The sequence below is a fragment of the Entelurus aequoreus genome, linkage group LG06 (genome assembly GCF_033978785.1).
Source record: "Entelurus aequoreus isolate RoL-2023_Sb linkage group LG06, RoL_Eaeq_v1.1, whole genome shotgun sequence".
Taxonomy (NCBI): Eukaryota; Metazoa; Chordata; class Actinopteri; order Syngnathiformes; family Syngnathidae; genus Entelurus; species Entelurus aequoreus.
In genome coordinates, this window is record NC_084736.1 from 66,368,980 (window position 1) to 66,387,478 (window position 18,499).

General features: G+C 38.0%; 2 protein-coding genes across 3 annotated transcripts in view; one reads left to right on the forward strand and one right to left on the reverse strand.

Annotated features, from left to right (window-relative positions):
• pole (polymerase (DNA directed), epsilon) overlaps positions 1–17,067 on the reverse strand; it is a 46,204-nt gene extending 29,137 nt beyond the window's left edge. Inside the window, exons 1-21 of the mRNA XM_062051246.1 lie at positions 16,820–17,067; positions 14,615–14,750; positions 14,438–14,518; positions 11,180–11,224; positions 11,015–11,107; positions 10,782–10,936; positions 7,377–7,521; positions 7,210–7,290; positions 7,024–7,131; positions 6,837–6,947; positions 6,669–6,754; positions 6,484–6,603; positions 4,514–4,646; positions 4,335–4,448; positions 4,042–4,254; positions 3,861–3,968; positions 2,726–2,854; positions 2,558–2,660; positions 2,236–2,382; positions 2,008–2,153; positions 57–205 (exon numbers count right to left, since the gene is read on the reverse strand). Of these exons, the coding sequence (XP_061907230.1) occupies positions 57–205; positions 2,008–2,153; positions 2,236–2,382; positions 2,558–2,660; positions 2,726–2,854; positions 3,861–3,968; positions 4,042–4,254; positions 4,335–4,448; positions 4,514–4,646; positions 6,484–6,603; positions 6,669–6,754; positions 6,837–6,947; positions 7,024–7,131; positions 7,210–7,290; positions 7,377–7,521; positions 10,782–10,936; positions 11,015–11,107; positions 11,180–11,224; positions 14,438–14,518; positions 14,615–14,750; positions 16,820–16,887 (2,471 nt within the window). The 5' untranslated portion in view covers positions 16,888–17,067. The remainder of the gene's footprint in view (positions 1–56; positions 206–2,007; positions 2,154–2,235; positions 2,383–2,557; positions 2,661–2,725; positions 2,855–3,860; positions 3,969–4,041; positions 4,255–4,334; positions 4,449–4,513; positions 4,647–6,483; positions 6,604–6,668; positions 6,755–6,836; positions 6,948–7,023; positions 7,132–7,209; positions 7,291–7,376; positions 7,522–10,781; positions 10,937–11,014; positions 11,108–11,179; positions 11,225–14,437; positions 14,519–14,614; positions 14,751–16,819) is intronic.
• Positions 17,068–17,508: 441 nt separating this feature from the next.
• The window catches only part of acacb (acetyl-CoA carboxylase beta), a 58,037-nt gene continuing 57,046 nt past the window's right edge, over positions 17,509–18,499 (forward strand). For both annotated transcript variants that reach the window (XM_062051247.1, XM_062051249.1), the window contains exon 1: positions 17,509–17,574. The gene's annotated coding sequence lies outside the window, so the exon portion shown is untranslated. The remainder of the gene's footprint in view (positions 17,575–18,499) is intronic.

Consider the following 18,499-nt stretch of genomic DNA (forward strand, 5'->3'; position numbering starts at 1 on the left):
AGATCGTTTTCCACATAGGCCAAATTTTGTTTGATGAAAACAGAGTTAACTCGCACCCTTTCCTCATGACGTAACCATAAAAGGAATTGAGGATACACTTGTGAGCCAGCTGAAGAGACTCGTACAAAATCTCCATGTTCTTGCAGCGCTTAACCTCAGCAGCGTCTCCATTATCTTGAGCTGCAGACAGTTTCTTCTTCCATACCTTAAGGGACAAGACGTACAAATCGCATTTGAAGAAAACATTTTTGTGTGGATAAGAGGTGAGATTATGAAATTCTGCAAACAAAAAAAAGGCCCACTTTTATAATTAAATCAGACTTTTTTTCTCCAAATAAAGCTTACATTCAGGATTAGCTCAGGCTTGTCCAGACTCATGCATTTGAGACGCTGCAATATCCTGTCTATGTGACATGATTACTATTGGACAGTGATTACAGTATAGTTACATTAGTAGAAAAAATTGAATAATCAAGGTTTGTTTATTCCAGCATTCTAAGCACAACTAATATATGACATAGGCTCATAACATGCAACTCAAGATATTTCAAGCCTTCTTTTGATATAATTTTGATAAATATGGCTTACAGCAGACCTGGGCAAATTAAGCTTTTCAATCTAGCCCGCCGGACATTCCCAAATATTTGTTTTAGATCTTTTAGAAACTATAGCTGCTATTATGATGTGCAGTGATGTTTTCAAATTACCGTAAGTCTTGAACTATACAAAGTATTTAAATGGTTGTAATCTGCGCTTTTGCATTATTTACTACTTACAATTGTAATTTAAGTCACAGCAGCTCAGATGAGGCACCAAGCAATGTGGGTGGGGAGCGTTTCCACAGAGGCCAGCCTGAAATGCGGGTGTCAGGGACAGACGCGGAAGGAGATTTTTACAAGAAAGTTCTAAAGCTTAGTGATGTTTCAGATATATCAGATTTTAGGTGGGTTTTTTTTCCCCCTTAGCGTTCATATTTCGCTGTGTTGGTTGCATTTTTGTTGCGTTTCGCTTGATTGTAAAATATGTCGATTGAGAGGGGGTGTGACGTTCATATGTTGTCAATATTCAGTGTTTTATTGTTCATAGTTAATAATGTAAATCACACATTCTTTATTTTTATGTACATTCTGGGTGTCTCATTCAGTAAAAAAAAATAAAATCCCATTCCGTTTTTCAGGCAGTCTGTCATAACGTTTTTAGCATTCAATCAGACATTATTGTGAGTGTTATTGTGAAAGTGAGTGTGAAGAAAGAAAGAAATAATCAAAAAATACGACAGAGGGTGTAGTGAACTTGGTGAAGGAATTCAAGCTTATCGCTGCTAGTCTACATCATACGGAAGCAGAATGAGTCTAACACCAGCCGAAAATGTTAAATTAATATCTAAACGGCGACCATTTACCATTGCAAATATGGAAAATATACAAAATGTGCTCATGGTGTGTGACAGAGAAAGAACTGGAAAGAGATACACTCTCCAAGGTGAATGCTGTACATTATTATTACATTACTTCATAAAACTACTGTAGTTGTTTGTAGTATGTTATATTGTATTGTTTTCATCTATACGTTTTTCTTTTTAAAAGGCAGGTTACATGTTAAAATTGTGCTGTTTTGAGGTTCGAAGCACCGATTAAACTGATTTCAATTATTTTCAATGGGTGACATTGATTTGAGATACAGTACAAGGGTTTTGAATTAAGAGCTCCGTCACACAACCAATTAAGCTTGTATGTTGACGTATTACTGTATGTACTACTATAAACATTATATGCAAGGTAACATATGGTTTTGATAGCCATTTGTTCCTACTAAGCCTGTTTGTTAGCTGGCTGTATTATGCAAAAACAAATGGATGGATGGAAAACGACAACCAAGCAATGTGGTCCAAGACCTGCACCACAAAAGGATTGTGATTCGGTGTTGCTTAATTTAAAGTGAGTCAGATGTCTTTAGTGGAAGAAAGTAAACAGCCAACATGATTGTGTGTGTTGCAAAGGCATGTACCTTGTGCAGCCCTTTAAATTCATATCGTCGATCCCTGAAGGCTCGAACAGTGTCCACATAGAAAGAGTTTTCCCTCTGACAGATAGTGGTGACTCGCTCCTCCAGCTTGGTGATGTGCGTCTTCTTATAGGCCTTCTTGCAGTAGTCTGACACACAAAAACAACCTATGTCAGGACTGGCTTTGGCAAAGAGAGCTTAAAAACAAACCAGTGAAAAAGAAAGAAGCACCCGCAAGACGTTTTTTCTCATGCTTGGCCTGTTCCTCCCGGTTGAGAGTGTGGAAGGCCCGAGGCGGTCCATTGGGGTAGAACGGGGGGAACTTCTCGGATTCCAGTTGCTGCTGGATGCGGTGGAACTCACTGCGGCTGGCGGGCACTACGGGAGAAGGGTGTGACATATTTTCGAATAATCGCCAGTGGTTTATTTTCCATACATCCATTTTCTACCGCTTGTCCCTCTCAGGGTTGCGGGGTTGGCTGGAGCCTATCCCAGATGCATTCAGGCAGAAGGCGGCGTACACCCTGGACTAGTCGCCACCTCACAAACTTACTGATTTCCCCTCTCCAGCGCCAGGCCATCCTCCTCTGACATGTTGCACCTGGTTTATTAAAGTCACAGGCGGCACACGTGGCTTCATCCACCATGGCAGAAGGCTAAATGAGATATCAGAACATGTAGTTAGTTTTAGTGCATGGTTAATTCGTATCTGTCCTTTTACCTGTAGGCGGTTGGTTAGGATGATATTAGGGTACATTGCTCCAACATCAAGATGGTATATGAGTGGGCATTCAATCCTGTTCGGAACCTCTTTCAGGAGAGTCAGCTTTTTTTTGATCTCATCACAGACCTGGAAACATACCAGAGAACTTTACTTCAAACTGGAACGGGAATCAATCGAGCAGAGACCACGCAAACTTCCCTTTTTAAAAGCGTACACCTTCATAGAGACGCATCTACTTCATACAGTTAAACCCTAAAATTATTCATATCATGGCAAAATTTTTAAGCAGAATTTACTTTTTTATTTTTTGAATGTGTATCTTGTGTTTGGAAGTGACACAAAAAAACAAAACACTGTAATAAATTGTGTAAGAGATACAGCATCAATGAAAATATTTACAAATGTGTTTTACGTTTATTGAAACTTTTTGTTTTGAGGAAGTATTCAATTCTAAAAGGATCTGGTCAATCTTAGCATAATCTATTCTGTAGCAGTAGTTGTCAAACTTTTTTCACCTAGTACCACCTCAGAAAACACTTGGCTCTCCAAGTACCATCATAATAACCAACATTAAAACACAGTAGCGTACTAGGCCTGAGTATTCATTAAAACAAGACTGGAGTTTTATTTAACAAGTATATTTAGTATATATTTTTAATTTAACAGTTTGAACAGTAACACTGTGTTTGAAAATGTTAAGTGATTCTTTGGCGTACCAATAGATGGAGCCCACCAGTTTGAGAATCATGTTAACTATGCTGCACGTTTAAAACATTATATATACTTATATTGAGAAAGGGAATTAATCATTTTGAACATTAAACTTTTTTTCAAAAACTAAATGAATTTCTATCCAATTTTATGTCCAACAAAGTCTTACGTTTTTTTTGTCACTTAATGTCGTAATTTTTCCTTGAAATTTGGCCATGATATATTGGTATTTGGTTGTTAATATGTGATTCATTAGAAAAGAACATTACAAAACTAAATACTTCCTACTTCCTGTATGAAAACCATGTTAGTGTTTTGAAAATGAGTTGAGTTGATTTTGCACAGCCTACTAACTCACTAGGATAAAGAAATAAAAAATAATCAATCGATTAATACAAAAATGTTTGTTTTTTTGTTTTACTTCATTAAAGTTGGTGACTTGCTCCAGAGGTATTTTCTCCTCTTCCTCGATGGCGTGACGTATGGTTCGCTCAACTCTTTCAGAAAGGAAGTCAAATGCGGCTGGGTTCTGTCAACAAGTCAATCACTAGTTAAAAACATGTTTTAGCAGAAAATAATTAAAGAGAGGCGGTGGGCTGTACCATTTTGAAACGGCAGGGGATGTCACTTCGGAACACACCGGACTCCAATGCCTCCACATGGCCGCCCACGTACGTCTCAGAGTCTAAGACGTGGCCGCTATCTGTTAGCTTGTTGAATACCTGCTCCTGCTTGTTGGGGAAGACAATGTTGGCGTGGAAGGCCTGCACCATGAGCAGAGCTTCGCATAGTGTACCAGAACCCTTGCGTAACACCTGCATTTAGAGGAATAGAGTCAGTGTCTAACTAGAAGTCGAGACATGTAATACATTATGCCAAAATTGAGTAAACAAACCTCATCGGGCTCCATAGGGATGATGGTGCACAATGCAAAGATGAAGGGGTGAACGTATTTCATGTAGAGGTAATATGTAGCCACTGCATCTGACACAGAGTAGGTGGCTAAAGTCTGACAAGAAAAAAAAGGTTGCATTTCTTCATCATGAGCTGAAAATGTCAGATGCATTCCCATACCTGTGGTTCCTCTGTTGCCATGCGGCACATCTCCTCTGGGTCCACCTCCACGGGGTCATAGCCAAGTTTAGCCTTTGCTGCAGCCTTTAGATTTTGACTACCCATGGGTAGGTAGCTGTCTCTCTTAACCCACCTAACACATGAGAGAAACAGGCTTATAAATCAGGCCCTTTGCTGTAACTCTACCTCTTTTCTAGCATTTAAAGAAACAAAAACACAACATATTGATGCATCAAATGCTGAAGAAATATTATGGGTGATTAGAATTAGTTAAACTCAAAATGTTTGTTAGATTCAACACTTAAGGACAAGTACCCGTAGTGCAAAGTTTCACATCACCTCAACTTAAGAGTGCCTCAACTTAAAAGTGTTTGAGGTAAGAGCTGTCTCTCTGCTAATTGTTATTTAAGTTGCAAGCAAAAATTTGACTTACAAACATCCCTGCCATTAGTTGGCGTAGCAAATATCACAGTGAACCCCGTAAGATCCGCCCAAAACCTCTGATCTTACGTGGTAGTATTAGCTTATAGCTTAAGATAACTTCGTTCTGTTGATCTCCAGGAAGAAAGTGGTGGTGAAGGAGTGTGCTCAAAGAAGAAACGGATGATATTCTTTGAAATAAAGAAATAAATCATCCAAAACATGACTAAATGTGTCACCAACATGGCAAAACAATTGTAGTGTATTACTGCAAGTCTGCGTAATACTTAAGTAAAATGAGTCTAATGGCAGCTAAGAATGTAAAAACAATATCTAAATAGCAGACATTTTTTGATGAAAATATGGAAAAGCTGCTGATGGTTTATTTGACAGATAATAAAAGCACACTCTCCAAGGTAACTGCTGTACATTATTATTATATAACTTCATAAAACTACTGTGGTTGTTTCTACTATATCCTACTGCAGGGGTTATTAACCCTTTTGACCTCGGGGTCCAACTTTTCCAATACAGAGGGGCCCTGGGCCCACTCAAATATAACTCTGAATTACAAATCTTATTCTTAAGCCTAGGCCTTAGGCCTAGGTCAGGCCTATTAGGAAAAATAAATATGAAAAATTAAGCGGCAGAAAATGGATGGATGGAATTTACATACAATTTGTTTTGCTAAAATAAATAAAGTTAATTATTAATGAGTATGTTTCACTGAACTGTCAAAAATCAAGCGCAAATGAAAACTCAGCTTCACCAGTTTTATCATACTTTTTGCATTTAAAAAACGTCTTTAAAGATACTTTAGCTCTTACTTCCCTGGTGTGTTTGATGTTGTCATTATTGACATAAGTGGTGGAAAAGTGAATTACAACTGAGTACCTCTGCGGCTTGTACAGACCACAGCTGAGAAACACATCTTTTGTAGCAGCTCATACGTGGCGCTTGTGGCCCAAGAATAGGCCCTGGCACTATGGTTAAGAAACACCGTCCTATTGTATTGTTTTTCATACAATATTTCTTATCTAAAAGTTAGTTTTTCTTATTTAAAAGGTATGTTTCATGTTGAAATTGGACTGTTTTGAGGTGGCCAAGAACCAAATAAATGTATTTAAATTCATTTAAATAGGACACGTTGATTTGAGATAGAAGTGTATTAAGTTAAGAGCTCCGTCACAAAACCAATTAAGCTCGTAAGCTGAGGTATTACTGTATAAAAAAATTGATATTATACTGTTCAAAAGTCTTTGTCCACCGTTTGATTTGTTGTTTTGTTACAATGACAAACACTAACTAGAGTGTCACTCAGTACAGTTAAATATAAGCCAAAGCTGGACTGATAACAAAAGTAAAAACAACAACAAAAAACTTTGGTGGTTTCTGTGAAGATGAAAGATGTGTGAGGTCTTCTTAAAAAAGAACTTTTTGCACAGTTCTGTCAAAATCTTACAACGTAAAACGTCAACACTAATCAGTCTAATTTATCGACTTGCAGTTTTGTGCTTTAATTTTTTCTGTGGTGTCATATGGTGTCAAACCTGTAACAGTCCATGTGGATGGCCTGACTGGCCTTGTACTCTCCCTGGCTGTCCTTCTGGAAACCAATCTCCCTGTGCATGCTCAGTCCGTGCAGCGATGCTCGCGTTTCAATAAAAGGCCTGCAAGAATCGCAGTAAAAAATCAGATAGAATGCGTGTGGCGACAGAAAAAGGAAATTGCTCACCAATCGAAAAAGTCTCCATTGTAGGTGACAAAGATGTTGGGCTTGGTTTCTTGAACGTGATCAAACCACCTCTGAATAAGCGCCGCCTGATGTTATTAGAAAACATCTTGTTACAATGACGCCTACCACTTTGTTGTTATAATAAATGTATCATGCAAATAAACAGACCTCATTATCCTCATTAAAAACAGTGAAAGGACCCTCATATTCAGGTTTGGGGGTGAACTCAAAGTCCTCAATGTTCTCAGAGACAATCTCTCTGTTTGTGATCAGAAACCCCTTTAGGAGGAAATCAGTAAGTTATAACAATGCAAAACACAACTTTAAATATAAGTAGGCAAGATATTAAACACACCTGTCCATCTATCATGTATGAGATCATCATAATTTGGTCTGTCTCGGCATCTGGGAATTTTAGTGGAAGTTTGGTCGTCTCAATGTCAAAAGCCAAAACAACTGGGTCCTAAAAAAAAGAAAGATAAGTTTTTATATATTACCGTACATAATTATAGGATGTCAATCCAAAACACGACAATCTTACAGGTCGTTCTACAAGATCATCCCTTCGTACAATCTCCGGTGGGTAAGTGTTGCCTCTATATCGAACGTTGTACCAGTGAGCCTGAGAAAGAAAAAAATAGATATGATAAGCTCTTGCAAGCATGCTGTCATATATTCAGAAGATCTACAGTAGTCGTGTGTATTCACCACGTGGATCTTGAGGTCGATGGACACGCGCACGTGGTAAGGCACGTCGTACTCCCTCATATCCACAATGTTGTCTAATTGGTCAGAAATACTCTTGAACATCCCGTCTTCTTCAGCTGAGGTCACGTTCCCGCCTGATAGAGCGCTGCGAAGCCAGCAAGGGCGCATGAACCCATCAAAATTACAGCATTAACAGCACACAACTATTTTCTTGAAAGTTTGTAATATTTTGTTGTTGCAACTCTTGATTAAAATATATTTTGGTGTTTGAGTCATTATGGAACCATTCCCTCTGCCACAGAGTGCAAATAGTGTCCTCCCTAATGTCTTACAATCATTTTCTGTGAATGAGAATATAGTATTTGTATTAATTGCAGTCACGAATGAACGGTTTGTTCCCTACAGAATCAAAAATGGTTAAAATACTGTATTTTTTTTTGTAGTTTCCTAGTTGTTATGCTTTAAGTTACAAGCAAAAATTTGAGTTACAAGAATCCCCGCCATTAGTTGGCATAACAAATGTCACAGTGAACCCTGTAAAATTCAACCAAAACATCTTGTCTAACTCGCTATCGTTAGCTTATAGCTAGATATCAACATAAATTTGTTTTCCACCCATTAGAAAAAAGAGAGTGAGTGTGAAAGACAGTGCTGAGAAAAAATAGGTGATATTTATTGAATTAAAGTACAAACCCAAAACCAGTGAAGTTGGAACGTTGTGTAAATCGTAAATAAAAACAGAATACAATGATTTGCAAATCCTTTTTAACTTATATTCAATTGAATACACTGCAAAGACACGATACTTAGTGTTCGAACTGAGAATTTTTTTTTTTTTAATAATCATTAACTTAGAATTTAATGGCAGCAACACATTGCAAAAAAGTTGGCACAGGGGCATTTTTACCACTGTGTTACATGACCTTTCCTTTTAACAACACTCAGTAAACGTTTGGGAACTGAGGAGACCAATTTTTGAAGCTTTTCAGGTGGAATTCTTTCCCATTATTGCTTGATGTACAGCTTAAGATGTTCAGCAGTCCGGGGTTTCCGTTGTCGTATTTTAGGCTTCATAATGCGTCACACATTTTCAATGGGAGACAGGTCTGGACTACAGGCAGGCCAGTCTCGTACCCGCACTCTTTTACTACGAAGCTATGCTGTTGTAACACGTGCAGAATGTGGCATGACATTGTCTTGCTGAAATAAGCATGGGGGCCATGAAAAAAATGCCATTCCAAATGAGCTAATATTTGCAAAATATAACAAAGTTTACCAGTTCGAACTTTAAGTATCTTGTCTTTGCAGTGTATTCAATTGAATATAGGTTGAAAAGGATTTGCAAATCATTGTATTCTGTTTTATTTACGATTTACACAACCTGCCAACTTCACTGGTTTTGGGTTTTGTACGTAATCATCAAAAATATGACAGCATGTAGCAAACTTGGTGAAGCAGTTTGAGCATATCACTGCCAGTCTGCACCATACAGAAGCAGAATGAGGTGATAATGTCAGCCAAGGATGTTAACATACAATCTAACCAGAAAACATTTATCAATGAAAATATTGAAAAGCTCGAAGTAGATACCGGAAGTAGATACTACAACACATGTGTCAAAATCAAGGCCACATAATTTTATGTGGCCCTCGAAAGCCTGGAATTAATATGCGTCTTCTTACTGAACGTATTCAACTTTCCATTTTGACAGAAAAAAATACATGTAATGCAAGCAATTTTATATATTTTAAAATTGATCTAATATTACATTGCAAACACTTTGTTGTTAAAATCAAAATAAGTACTTAGAGATCAGCTTGACTCATGATTTCAAAGCAAGTCATCCATCAAATTCTGCGTAGTACATGTTGTCGGAAAAATACACAACAGTTAAAATGTAGGGAAAAAAAGAGTAAAAAGACTAAATATAATGATGAAAAGCTGAAAATCTGTTGCAAAATTTGAAAAAGTGTCATTATTTAGAGGACATTTTACTTTGTAAAAAAAAAAGGCTACAAACAGATTTATATATCAAAATGTTGTGTCAGCTTTGTGTTATAAGTGACAAATTGTATTGTTAATAGTTATTAGTATCAACATTTCAGCTTTTTGTCATTACATAAGTGTGTTTGCTCTTTTTCTTAAATTTTTACTGTTTTTTTTTTTTTAATCAACAGCTGGTATTCCGACACGTGACTTCTTCCCGGAAGTGAAAATCAGTGGTGGTCGACAAATCTAAGATGGCTGTTGTACAGCAAGCAGCGCGCAAACTATCTGAGTACACAAGAGGCCTATATCTTCCTGCAAAAAGCAGATATGAGCAAAAAATCTAACATATACTTGATCCTGAAATAAAGTAATCTTAAGCTTAATCAAAAAAATATTTTTGAGTGATACTGCATTCTCAGACATATCAAATTATTGTGCTCCAGACGCCATTCTACATGACAAAACCGATAGAAACTTGGAAAAGCATGAAGGTCTACAACTTCTCTGTGTGTGGCTGGGTCAAGGAAATTGGTATCAAGACTCTACCAGATAAATATGCCTCGTTTATGCACGGGTAAGGTTGCATTTCAAGATTTAACTTTGCGTCTACTGATGTTTGTTGCTGTTGCACGTGCCGTTTACGAATAGCGTGTTTTCCATGTCTTTATCAAAATACAACTATAGATGTCAACATTGTGTATGTGCTGAAAGCTTCATATACGATTGTTGTCTTAGGTAAAAACTTAACTCCTTTAGGTTTTTCTCATATTTGCTTTCTTTTATGCAGACTCGCCGAGTTGGTGCTTTGCGGAACACTCGTAGAAAACGTGTTAAAGAAATACAAATAATATTAAAATAACACTTAAATGGGAAATCATAAACATTAAAAGTACAGTATATCAAACAAAATTTAATAAATTGATCACGGTTTTGTCAAATATATGTAATGTCTGTTTTCAGCATTTTTTTATTTTATTTTTTTTTACAAAATAATTTATTTTCGAAATGGTTACCGCATATTTTGACTTTTCGTTATGTGGGCCTTGGTGGACAAAGATTGAACACACCTGAATTAAATTGAGTTCAGTTAATTTCAATGGGCGACAGTAGTTTGACATTCAAGTGTTTTGAGTTAAGAGCTTTGTCAAAAAACATGTATTAATTTTTAAAATGGTATTTTAATGTCAAGATGTTATGTTGCGCCTAACTGGCAGAGAATATAGTCTGTTGTGTTTGTGTGTGGCCTCACAATAAAAGATAATTGCCATCTGCCACGTTACTGCCAGAGCACATGTTGCTGATCCAATAAAATAAGCACTTTTTCCACAATTAAAAATCATTACCAACTCATTTGTATAGGTATTAAAACATATACATAGGAAGTTGCACAAAAATAACAAAAAACATCCCCAATACCTTGATAACATTGAAGTGTAGACATCATTGGACTGCTCTTTTTCTCGGTTTTTTCGCACTGCCGGGGAAATCTCCCGCTTTACCTTCATGAGGTCATCTACCGTGCTGAATGACAGCTTAATGTATCCTCGCTTTAGTCCAACTAGGTGGTTCGGCTGGGCAACAAAAGAGAAGAGCAGTTTAAAGATATTTGTGAGAGTGAGGGCTTTTTAGACAGCAAAAATCCCTCTCACCAGATCAAGATCCTCTTTAGGGACAATTTCAAGCTTGGACACTTTTCCTTGGAACTTCCTTGACAGATATGAGATAACTTCTCTCTCACAGTTCTGCAAAAGTGTTCTATGAGTCATCACACATTTTGGGCTTTGACAAAAACCCTATTTCATGCCCAGACTTACCTTTTTTGTGGCAACATAAAAATAAGGCTTGAAAGGGAGCGCAACCTATAAACAGACCAGATACAATTAGGTAACAATTAATGTACACAGGTAAGTAAAAATACATAAAATGTAAACTGCTAGACCCCAAAAATATTGATAGACCACCTTTAGCTTTGAATAGGCCACACTTCAATGTCACTATTTATTTCTGTCCAGAGTCACATCATTTTTTTCTCCAAGATAATAATGATTTGAGATTTAGTTATCTGCAGCCAATCCAAAATACCCTCAATGGGGTTCAGGTCTGGACTCTGTGGTGCAAAAATTATGTCTCATGCTCCCTGATGCACTCTTTCACATGCACATACAGAGCCTGATTGTTATCTTGGACACTATGTAGTTGTTTAGGGCCACATGATTATGGCGACCGGGCACCTCAGTAGCTGATCATCACCTGGTCGTCGTGCTCTGCTTGTTCTACTTCTATGCACAGAATGACCAAATGGAAACAATTAAACTTTGTCTCTGCTAAACTTTTATTCAGTGTTCTTTTTTAAGTTCTTTGTTATAATTTCAATTTAGTTCAGCAGCATTGCAGTCGCGTGCAATCAAAAGCCCATAGAGATAATTGCTCTTTTAGCATTGCTTCAAATGCCGTCCTCGTGATAGATCTACAAACATATTTCTAAAACGACCGTACTATTTAAGTTTATATTGTAGCCAAACCTTTTCCAAAAATATATAATGTCTAAAGAACATTTCTTTTGTCATAGTTTATGCCCATTTATTTTGTTTTGCGTACTTTTTCAAATAATGCAGAGGCAGTATAGCAGTTTTCAATTGGCTTCACTGCGGCAGGCGATGTCAAATACTTTTCTTCACTCTTGGACGTATCAATTTTTTTTTAACCGTTTCATATAGATTTTGGACATTATCTGAAATTTAAACACATTAATTTTGAACTGGACTGAATTGTTAGTATCGATGTAGTCTAGTTACTGTTCATTTGTTATTTAAAAGGTAGTACAAATCTTTATATAACTTTTTAAATATTAATAATACATTATTTCCTAATACCTAATTATAAATGTACTTGAACTGCATTATTATTGGTTGCGTCTTTTATATACACACTATGACTCCCGTAGCCAAATCTACTTCTGGTCGCTAAGAGTACAGTAAACCCTCGTCTATCACTAATATTTAGTTCCAGGCATGGCCGTGGTAAATTAGTTTCCGTGAAGTAGGAATGATTATAATATTTTTATTACCAGATCATAAAAATGTGTTTAGAATTCCTTAATACATTTTTTAACGTGAATAAAGCCCTCTAGACGTTAAATACCACCCACATAGTCACCTTTACAAGCCGCAAACTTTGAGGCACAATGAGGCAAGGGACGGTTACTGCAAGACTCACTAAGCTGCAGTCAGCTTTATAGACCCTAGCGGGTTCCAAAAATAATATAAAAGACCGAAACGGGGTCACAAACTAAATCTTGTTTAGGCACAAAATGGTCTTGGACGATACCGTTGCCATTAGGGAGGGAAAAAATCAACTGATAGAACAACCTGTCCATTTGGTATATTCACATAATCAGCATTCTTTGAGCACATACAGTTGCTAAACTAACACCTGACTTGCTGACTGCAGCAACCCCTACCCTACAGTATCTGTAGGGTGTGAATCGATAAGCACCTAACGATTTGATCCGATTTTGATTCCAGGGTTGACGATTTGATTCAGAATCGATTCTTGATTCAACACAATTCTCTATTCAAACCGATTCTCGCAATGTATTATTTGGTATAATAATTATAATGAAACGTTTTCAAAACAGATTAGAGGGTATAAAAGCTCCTTCTGGTTGCCTGGAGGTTGGTCTTGAAATTTATTTTTAAAACTGGTTTCTTATTTAAAAAAATTCAATTTTGAGTTGACTTAGAATCGAGATGATTAAGAATTGCGATTCAGATGTGAAACTATTTTTTTTGTGCTTCCCTAATATTTAAAGTAGACCTACGCAATCTTTCTTTAGTATGCCGCCCTTCATGGAAAAATGACTGCAAATAAAACTCAAACTGTAACATAACCTCATGTTAGACATAAGCAATATTAATGTACTTATTAGACATCCCAAGTGCAGCTCCGGGGCCATTTTATTGGTGTATACATCACATTTGTTTTGTCAGCTAGAGCACAAAGCTAAATACAATAAATCTAGTAGGTGTGTGAATATTTCAGCGCCTGACGATCCGATCCAATTACGGTTCCTGGGGTGACGATTCGATTCAGAATGGGTTCTCGATTCAAACGGATTTTTGCAATTCATTATTTGGTATAAAAATTATAATGAAACTTTTTCAAAACAGGTTAGAGATTAGAAAAGATCCTTCGAGTTGCATGGTATTGTTCTGAAAATAGGGGTGCACAAAAAAAAAAAAAATTCACATCTGAATCGCGATTCTTTTTCATCTGGATCCTAAATCGATTCATCATTTATATTCATTTTTATAAGAATCTACTTTTAAAAAGACGTTTTAGGCTCTGTCCATGCAAGCCGATTAAGCTATTATAACCGGCAACTTGTTTCGGAAAAGTTTCGTTATGAATATTACACCAACTAACACATTGCGAGAGTCGGTTTGAAACGAGAATGGTGTTGAATCAATTGAATTTTCACCCCAGAAATTGGATCGAATCTTTAAGTGCCCAATGATTCACACCACTACTAATAACTGATTCTTATTAATATATATACAGTACAGGTCAAACGTTTAGACACACCTTCTCATTCACAACACAACTGATGGTCCTAACCTCATTGATAAAGCAAGAAATTCCACTAATCAACCCTGATAAGGCACACCTGTGAAGTGAAAACCATTTCAGGGGACTACCTCTTGAAGCTCATCAAGAGAATGCCAAGAGTGTGCAAAGCAGTAATCAGAGCAAGGGGTGGCTATTTTGAAGAAACTAGAATATAAAACATGTTTTCAGTTATTTCACCTTTTTTTGCATAACTCTACATTTGTTTATTCATACTTTTGATGCCTTCAGTGACAATATATAATGTAAATAGCCAGGAAAATAAAGAAAATGCATTAAATGAGAAGGTGTGTCCAAACTTTTGGCCTGTACTGTAGATTTTTTTAGAAAATTCTGAAGCAATTTTTTTTTGCATCCTTCCCTATTTGTTAGTACAATCTAGGCAATTACCTTTTTTTGGCTAAGCAATGCACTCTTTCTGCATAAGGCTTTCCTCCACAACGCACCTTAAACCTGCTTCCATCCTCCTGATAAAAATAGTAGTCCACAGCACTGATCATTCTTTTATCTTCGTCCAGGATCTCAGCCTGAAAGTGCATATAAACCATGTTTCACTATTTCATTGCAAGTTCTAAGTGACCAAAACAAGACAAAAGTTCACAAAGAGGTGTTTGTTGACCTACAGGATGCATGTTGATCAACCAGCCAGTTTTCTCTCCAGGTTCCTTCATTCTCTCGAACCCGAAACGGCTGTCCATCTCGTCTGTGAACTGGCTGCGCTCCAGCCTCTTGAGGGCCGACATGGACGCACCATCGTCCCTGGTTTGGTTAAACACATTGATGTCCATCCTCCACTTATAAAACGTCAACAAGCGAGCCAGTTGGTATTGTTTACATCCCGGTGTTGTGCCAAAATGTGAATGCCTGCCAAAAATGTATTTCCTGTCGCAGGAGCTCGCAGCGCTCGCTAAACCTGCATCTCTTGGCTTCGTCTGTCCACAGCGGATTACTAGGTGTAAGACTAACACGTTATCTTGGTGGTTATTGTAACGCTACGCGTTTGACATTATTTAAGCCTTTATCGTGTCCGGAAAATGACAGTTTGCCTTTTCTGTGGTATTGATGAGTTTTAAAGGACTGTTGTTAGTCCGATGTTGATGTGATAAAACCTCTTTCTTTTTTGGAAGATGCATAAAATTGTAACTGTTATTTCTTCATGCACATAATAAATATAAAGTGTTTGGATGTATTCATTTATGTAAAATTTGCATTAAATGTCGCCGGTAATGTCTATTCAGGTGTACTGGAGAGGAGGCTACGCCGGATAGTCGAACCTCGGATTCAGGAGGAACAGTGTGGTTTTCGTCCTGGTCGTGGAACTGTGGACCAGGATCGGATCGCAGCCGAGTGTGAAGTGACTAAGATGAGAATCAGCACCTCCAAGACCGAGCCCATGGTTCTTGCCCGGAAAAGGGTGGAGTGCCATCTCCGGGTTGGGGAGGAGACCCTGCCCAAGTGGAGGAGTTCAAGTACCTCGGAGTCTTGTTCACGAGTGAAGAAAGAGTGGATCGTGAGATCGACAGGCGGATCGGTGCGGCGTCTTCAGTAATGCGGACGCTGTATCGATTCGTTGTGGTGAAGAAGGAGCTGAGCCGGAAGGCAAAGCTCTCAATTTACCGGTCAATCTACGTTCCCATCCTCACTTATGGTCATGAGCTTTGGGTTATGACCGAAAGGACAAGATCACGGGTACAAGCGGCTGAAATTTGTTTCCTCCGCCGGGTGGCGGGTCTCTCCCTTAGAGATAGGGTGAGAAGCTCTGCCATCCGGGAGCTCAAAGTAAAGCCGCTGCTCCTCCACATCGAGAGGAGGCAGATGAGGTGGTTCGGGCATCTGGTCAGGATGCCACCCGAACACCTGGCACGTCCGACCGGTAGGAGGCCACGGGGAAGACCCAGGACACGTTGGGAAGACTATGTCTCCCGGCTGGCCTGGGAATGCCTCGGGATCCCCCGGGAAGAGCTGGTCGAAGTGGCTGGGGAGAGGAAAGTCTGGGCTTCCCTGCTTAGGCTGCTGCCCCTGCGACCCGACCTCGGATATGCGGAAGAAGATGGATGGATGGATGACAAAAAGTGATTCAACGTAATATTTTGATATTTACACATCGCATATTTACACACACATATTTTACCACAATACCCTTATGAGCATTACAATGATCAAAATGAAGTACTTACTGTACTGTTTACTTATTGAAATACCCTTTACAAAGCTAAAATATACCCAAATGACCACTTTGTTGCTGCCAAAAATTGATTTCAAGTAAAATTTTGATACTGACACATCTTATCTCTGCATATTTTACTAGCATACCCTTATGGGCATTACATATATCAAAATCAAGTACCTACTGTACTGTTTACTTGTTGAAATACCCTTTTTAGAGCAAATATCTACCAAAATGGCCACTTTGTTGCTGCCAAAAATGTATTTAAAGTAATAGTGAAGTGAAGTGAATTATATTTATATAGCGCTTTTCTCTAGTGACAAGTGGGTAAACTAGTGTCTTGCCCAAGCTGTCCTAGGACACAACAGCAGTGACTAGGATGGCGGAAGCGGGGATCGAACCTGGAACCCTCAAGTTGCTGGCACAGCCACTCTACCACATCTTATCTCTGCATATTCTACTAGAATGCCCTTATGAGCATTACATATATCAAAATCCAGTATCTACTGTACTGTTGACTTGTTGAAATACCCTTTTTAGTGCAAATATCAGACACGATACAGGCTTAAATAATGTCAAACACGAAATACATTTTTGGCAGGCACTCACATTTTGGCACAACACCGGTCTGAATGTGGATAATGGACGCGGAACTACTTACTGGTTCTCCTGGTCTCCACCTTGACCTCGGCGGTCCGACTTGTACCTTCCGTTATTTTGCAACACCATTTTGCGCGGTCGGGTTACAACCGGTAACGTGGTCACCTGCTCCGATTTGATGTTATATATGAGAAAAAAAGCAGCATTTGTAAATATCCGAGATACTGAAAAACTTCCGCTCGTTTTCCTCAGACAGTATTTAACTAGTTTGGCGCGCTCTTTCTGTCCAGTTCCCGCGAGATCACCACGTCAAAGGTTCGAAGCAAGATCGTTTATTTACTTCAACACTCACTCTTGAAACGCTTCAGAGTGACTTTCATTAAACATATTTGAGCGAGTGTGTCGCATAAAATGGCAACGCCGTAGCATATGAGGAGCTGCAAGCGAATAAATATCAAACTACGGATGGATACGTCCATGTTATTTTACACCAAAGGGACAAGCGGTAGAAAATGCATGAATGGATGCTGATCTACATGAACTTTCTTTCGCAGATTTGGATTTCTTGCATATATACATATATCGCAATAAAGCGATTCTGACGTGCTTTAGTTGTACACGCATGAAACATTAAAAGCTTTCATGTCACAAACATATTAATTCATTGTTGGATTTTTTTGGACCGGCATAGAAATCTTCTGTATAAACAATCTTTGAGCTTTGTCTCGTGGGGGAGGAGCTTCGCTGCCATGCACATGTTTACTATGTAGGGGGGAGGGGTGCACTGGGGAGAGACTGACAAGGAGCAAGCTGCTGGTAGGTGCATTTGACACCTGTGACATTACTTTATTATGAAATGCAAACTGAACTCAAAGTGAATGATATTAAGGGGGAGTTTGGAGCTATGTAAAGCTGTCTTACTCATTAACCGTCGGGGCTTGTTAAGCACGGAGTTTGTCTACTGCTAGCTAGCCTGCTAGCATCACTGTGTGTGAAACCTTGCCCGTTATCTTTAACCCTGACTACAAATCAATGCTTTTTTCGGACCACAATCGGGACAAACATGCTACATTTCCTTAATTAATTTTCTTTTGGATTATAAAAATAACTATTTTGTCAACGTAAACTTTTCTCTACGAAAAAGTCATATTGCACATCAATGCATTGCTGTCTGTATTGTATACAGTTAGGAAGCTATATTTTTTATTTATTTACTTAATTTACAATACTTGGAATTATTTTTAAAGGACACTTTGAAATGGTCAGTGCTTATTTATTTACTTAAGGTGACAAGAAAACTTAATTTACAATACTTTGGAATTATTTTTAAAGGACACTTTGAAATGGTCAGTGTTTATTTATTTACTTAAGGTGACAGGTAAACTTAATTTACAATACTTTGGAATAGTTTGGTCAGTGCTAAATGATGCACAGTAACTAAAGCACATTAATTTGGAGCTTTTTAATTTAATTTAGCTGTATTTTCCTAATTACCATTTCTTGCAGTATTCTGTAGTGTTATTTTCTTCTTATGTCATCCTTCTTCATACCCTCAGTGCTGACCTTTGCTCCATTTGAAGTAGCCACACTTGGCTCTGATGTCAGCTGTTGCAGACCGCTTACCAGACACTGCCTGAGAAATGTTGTGTGCAAGCATACATTCTTGTTTTACCACGTATTATATGGCTCATACTTCAGATAGATTTTTTTTTTATATATATATATATATATTTTTATTAAT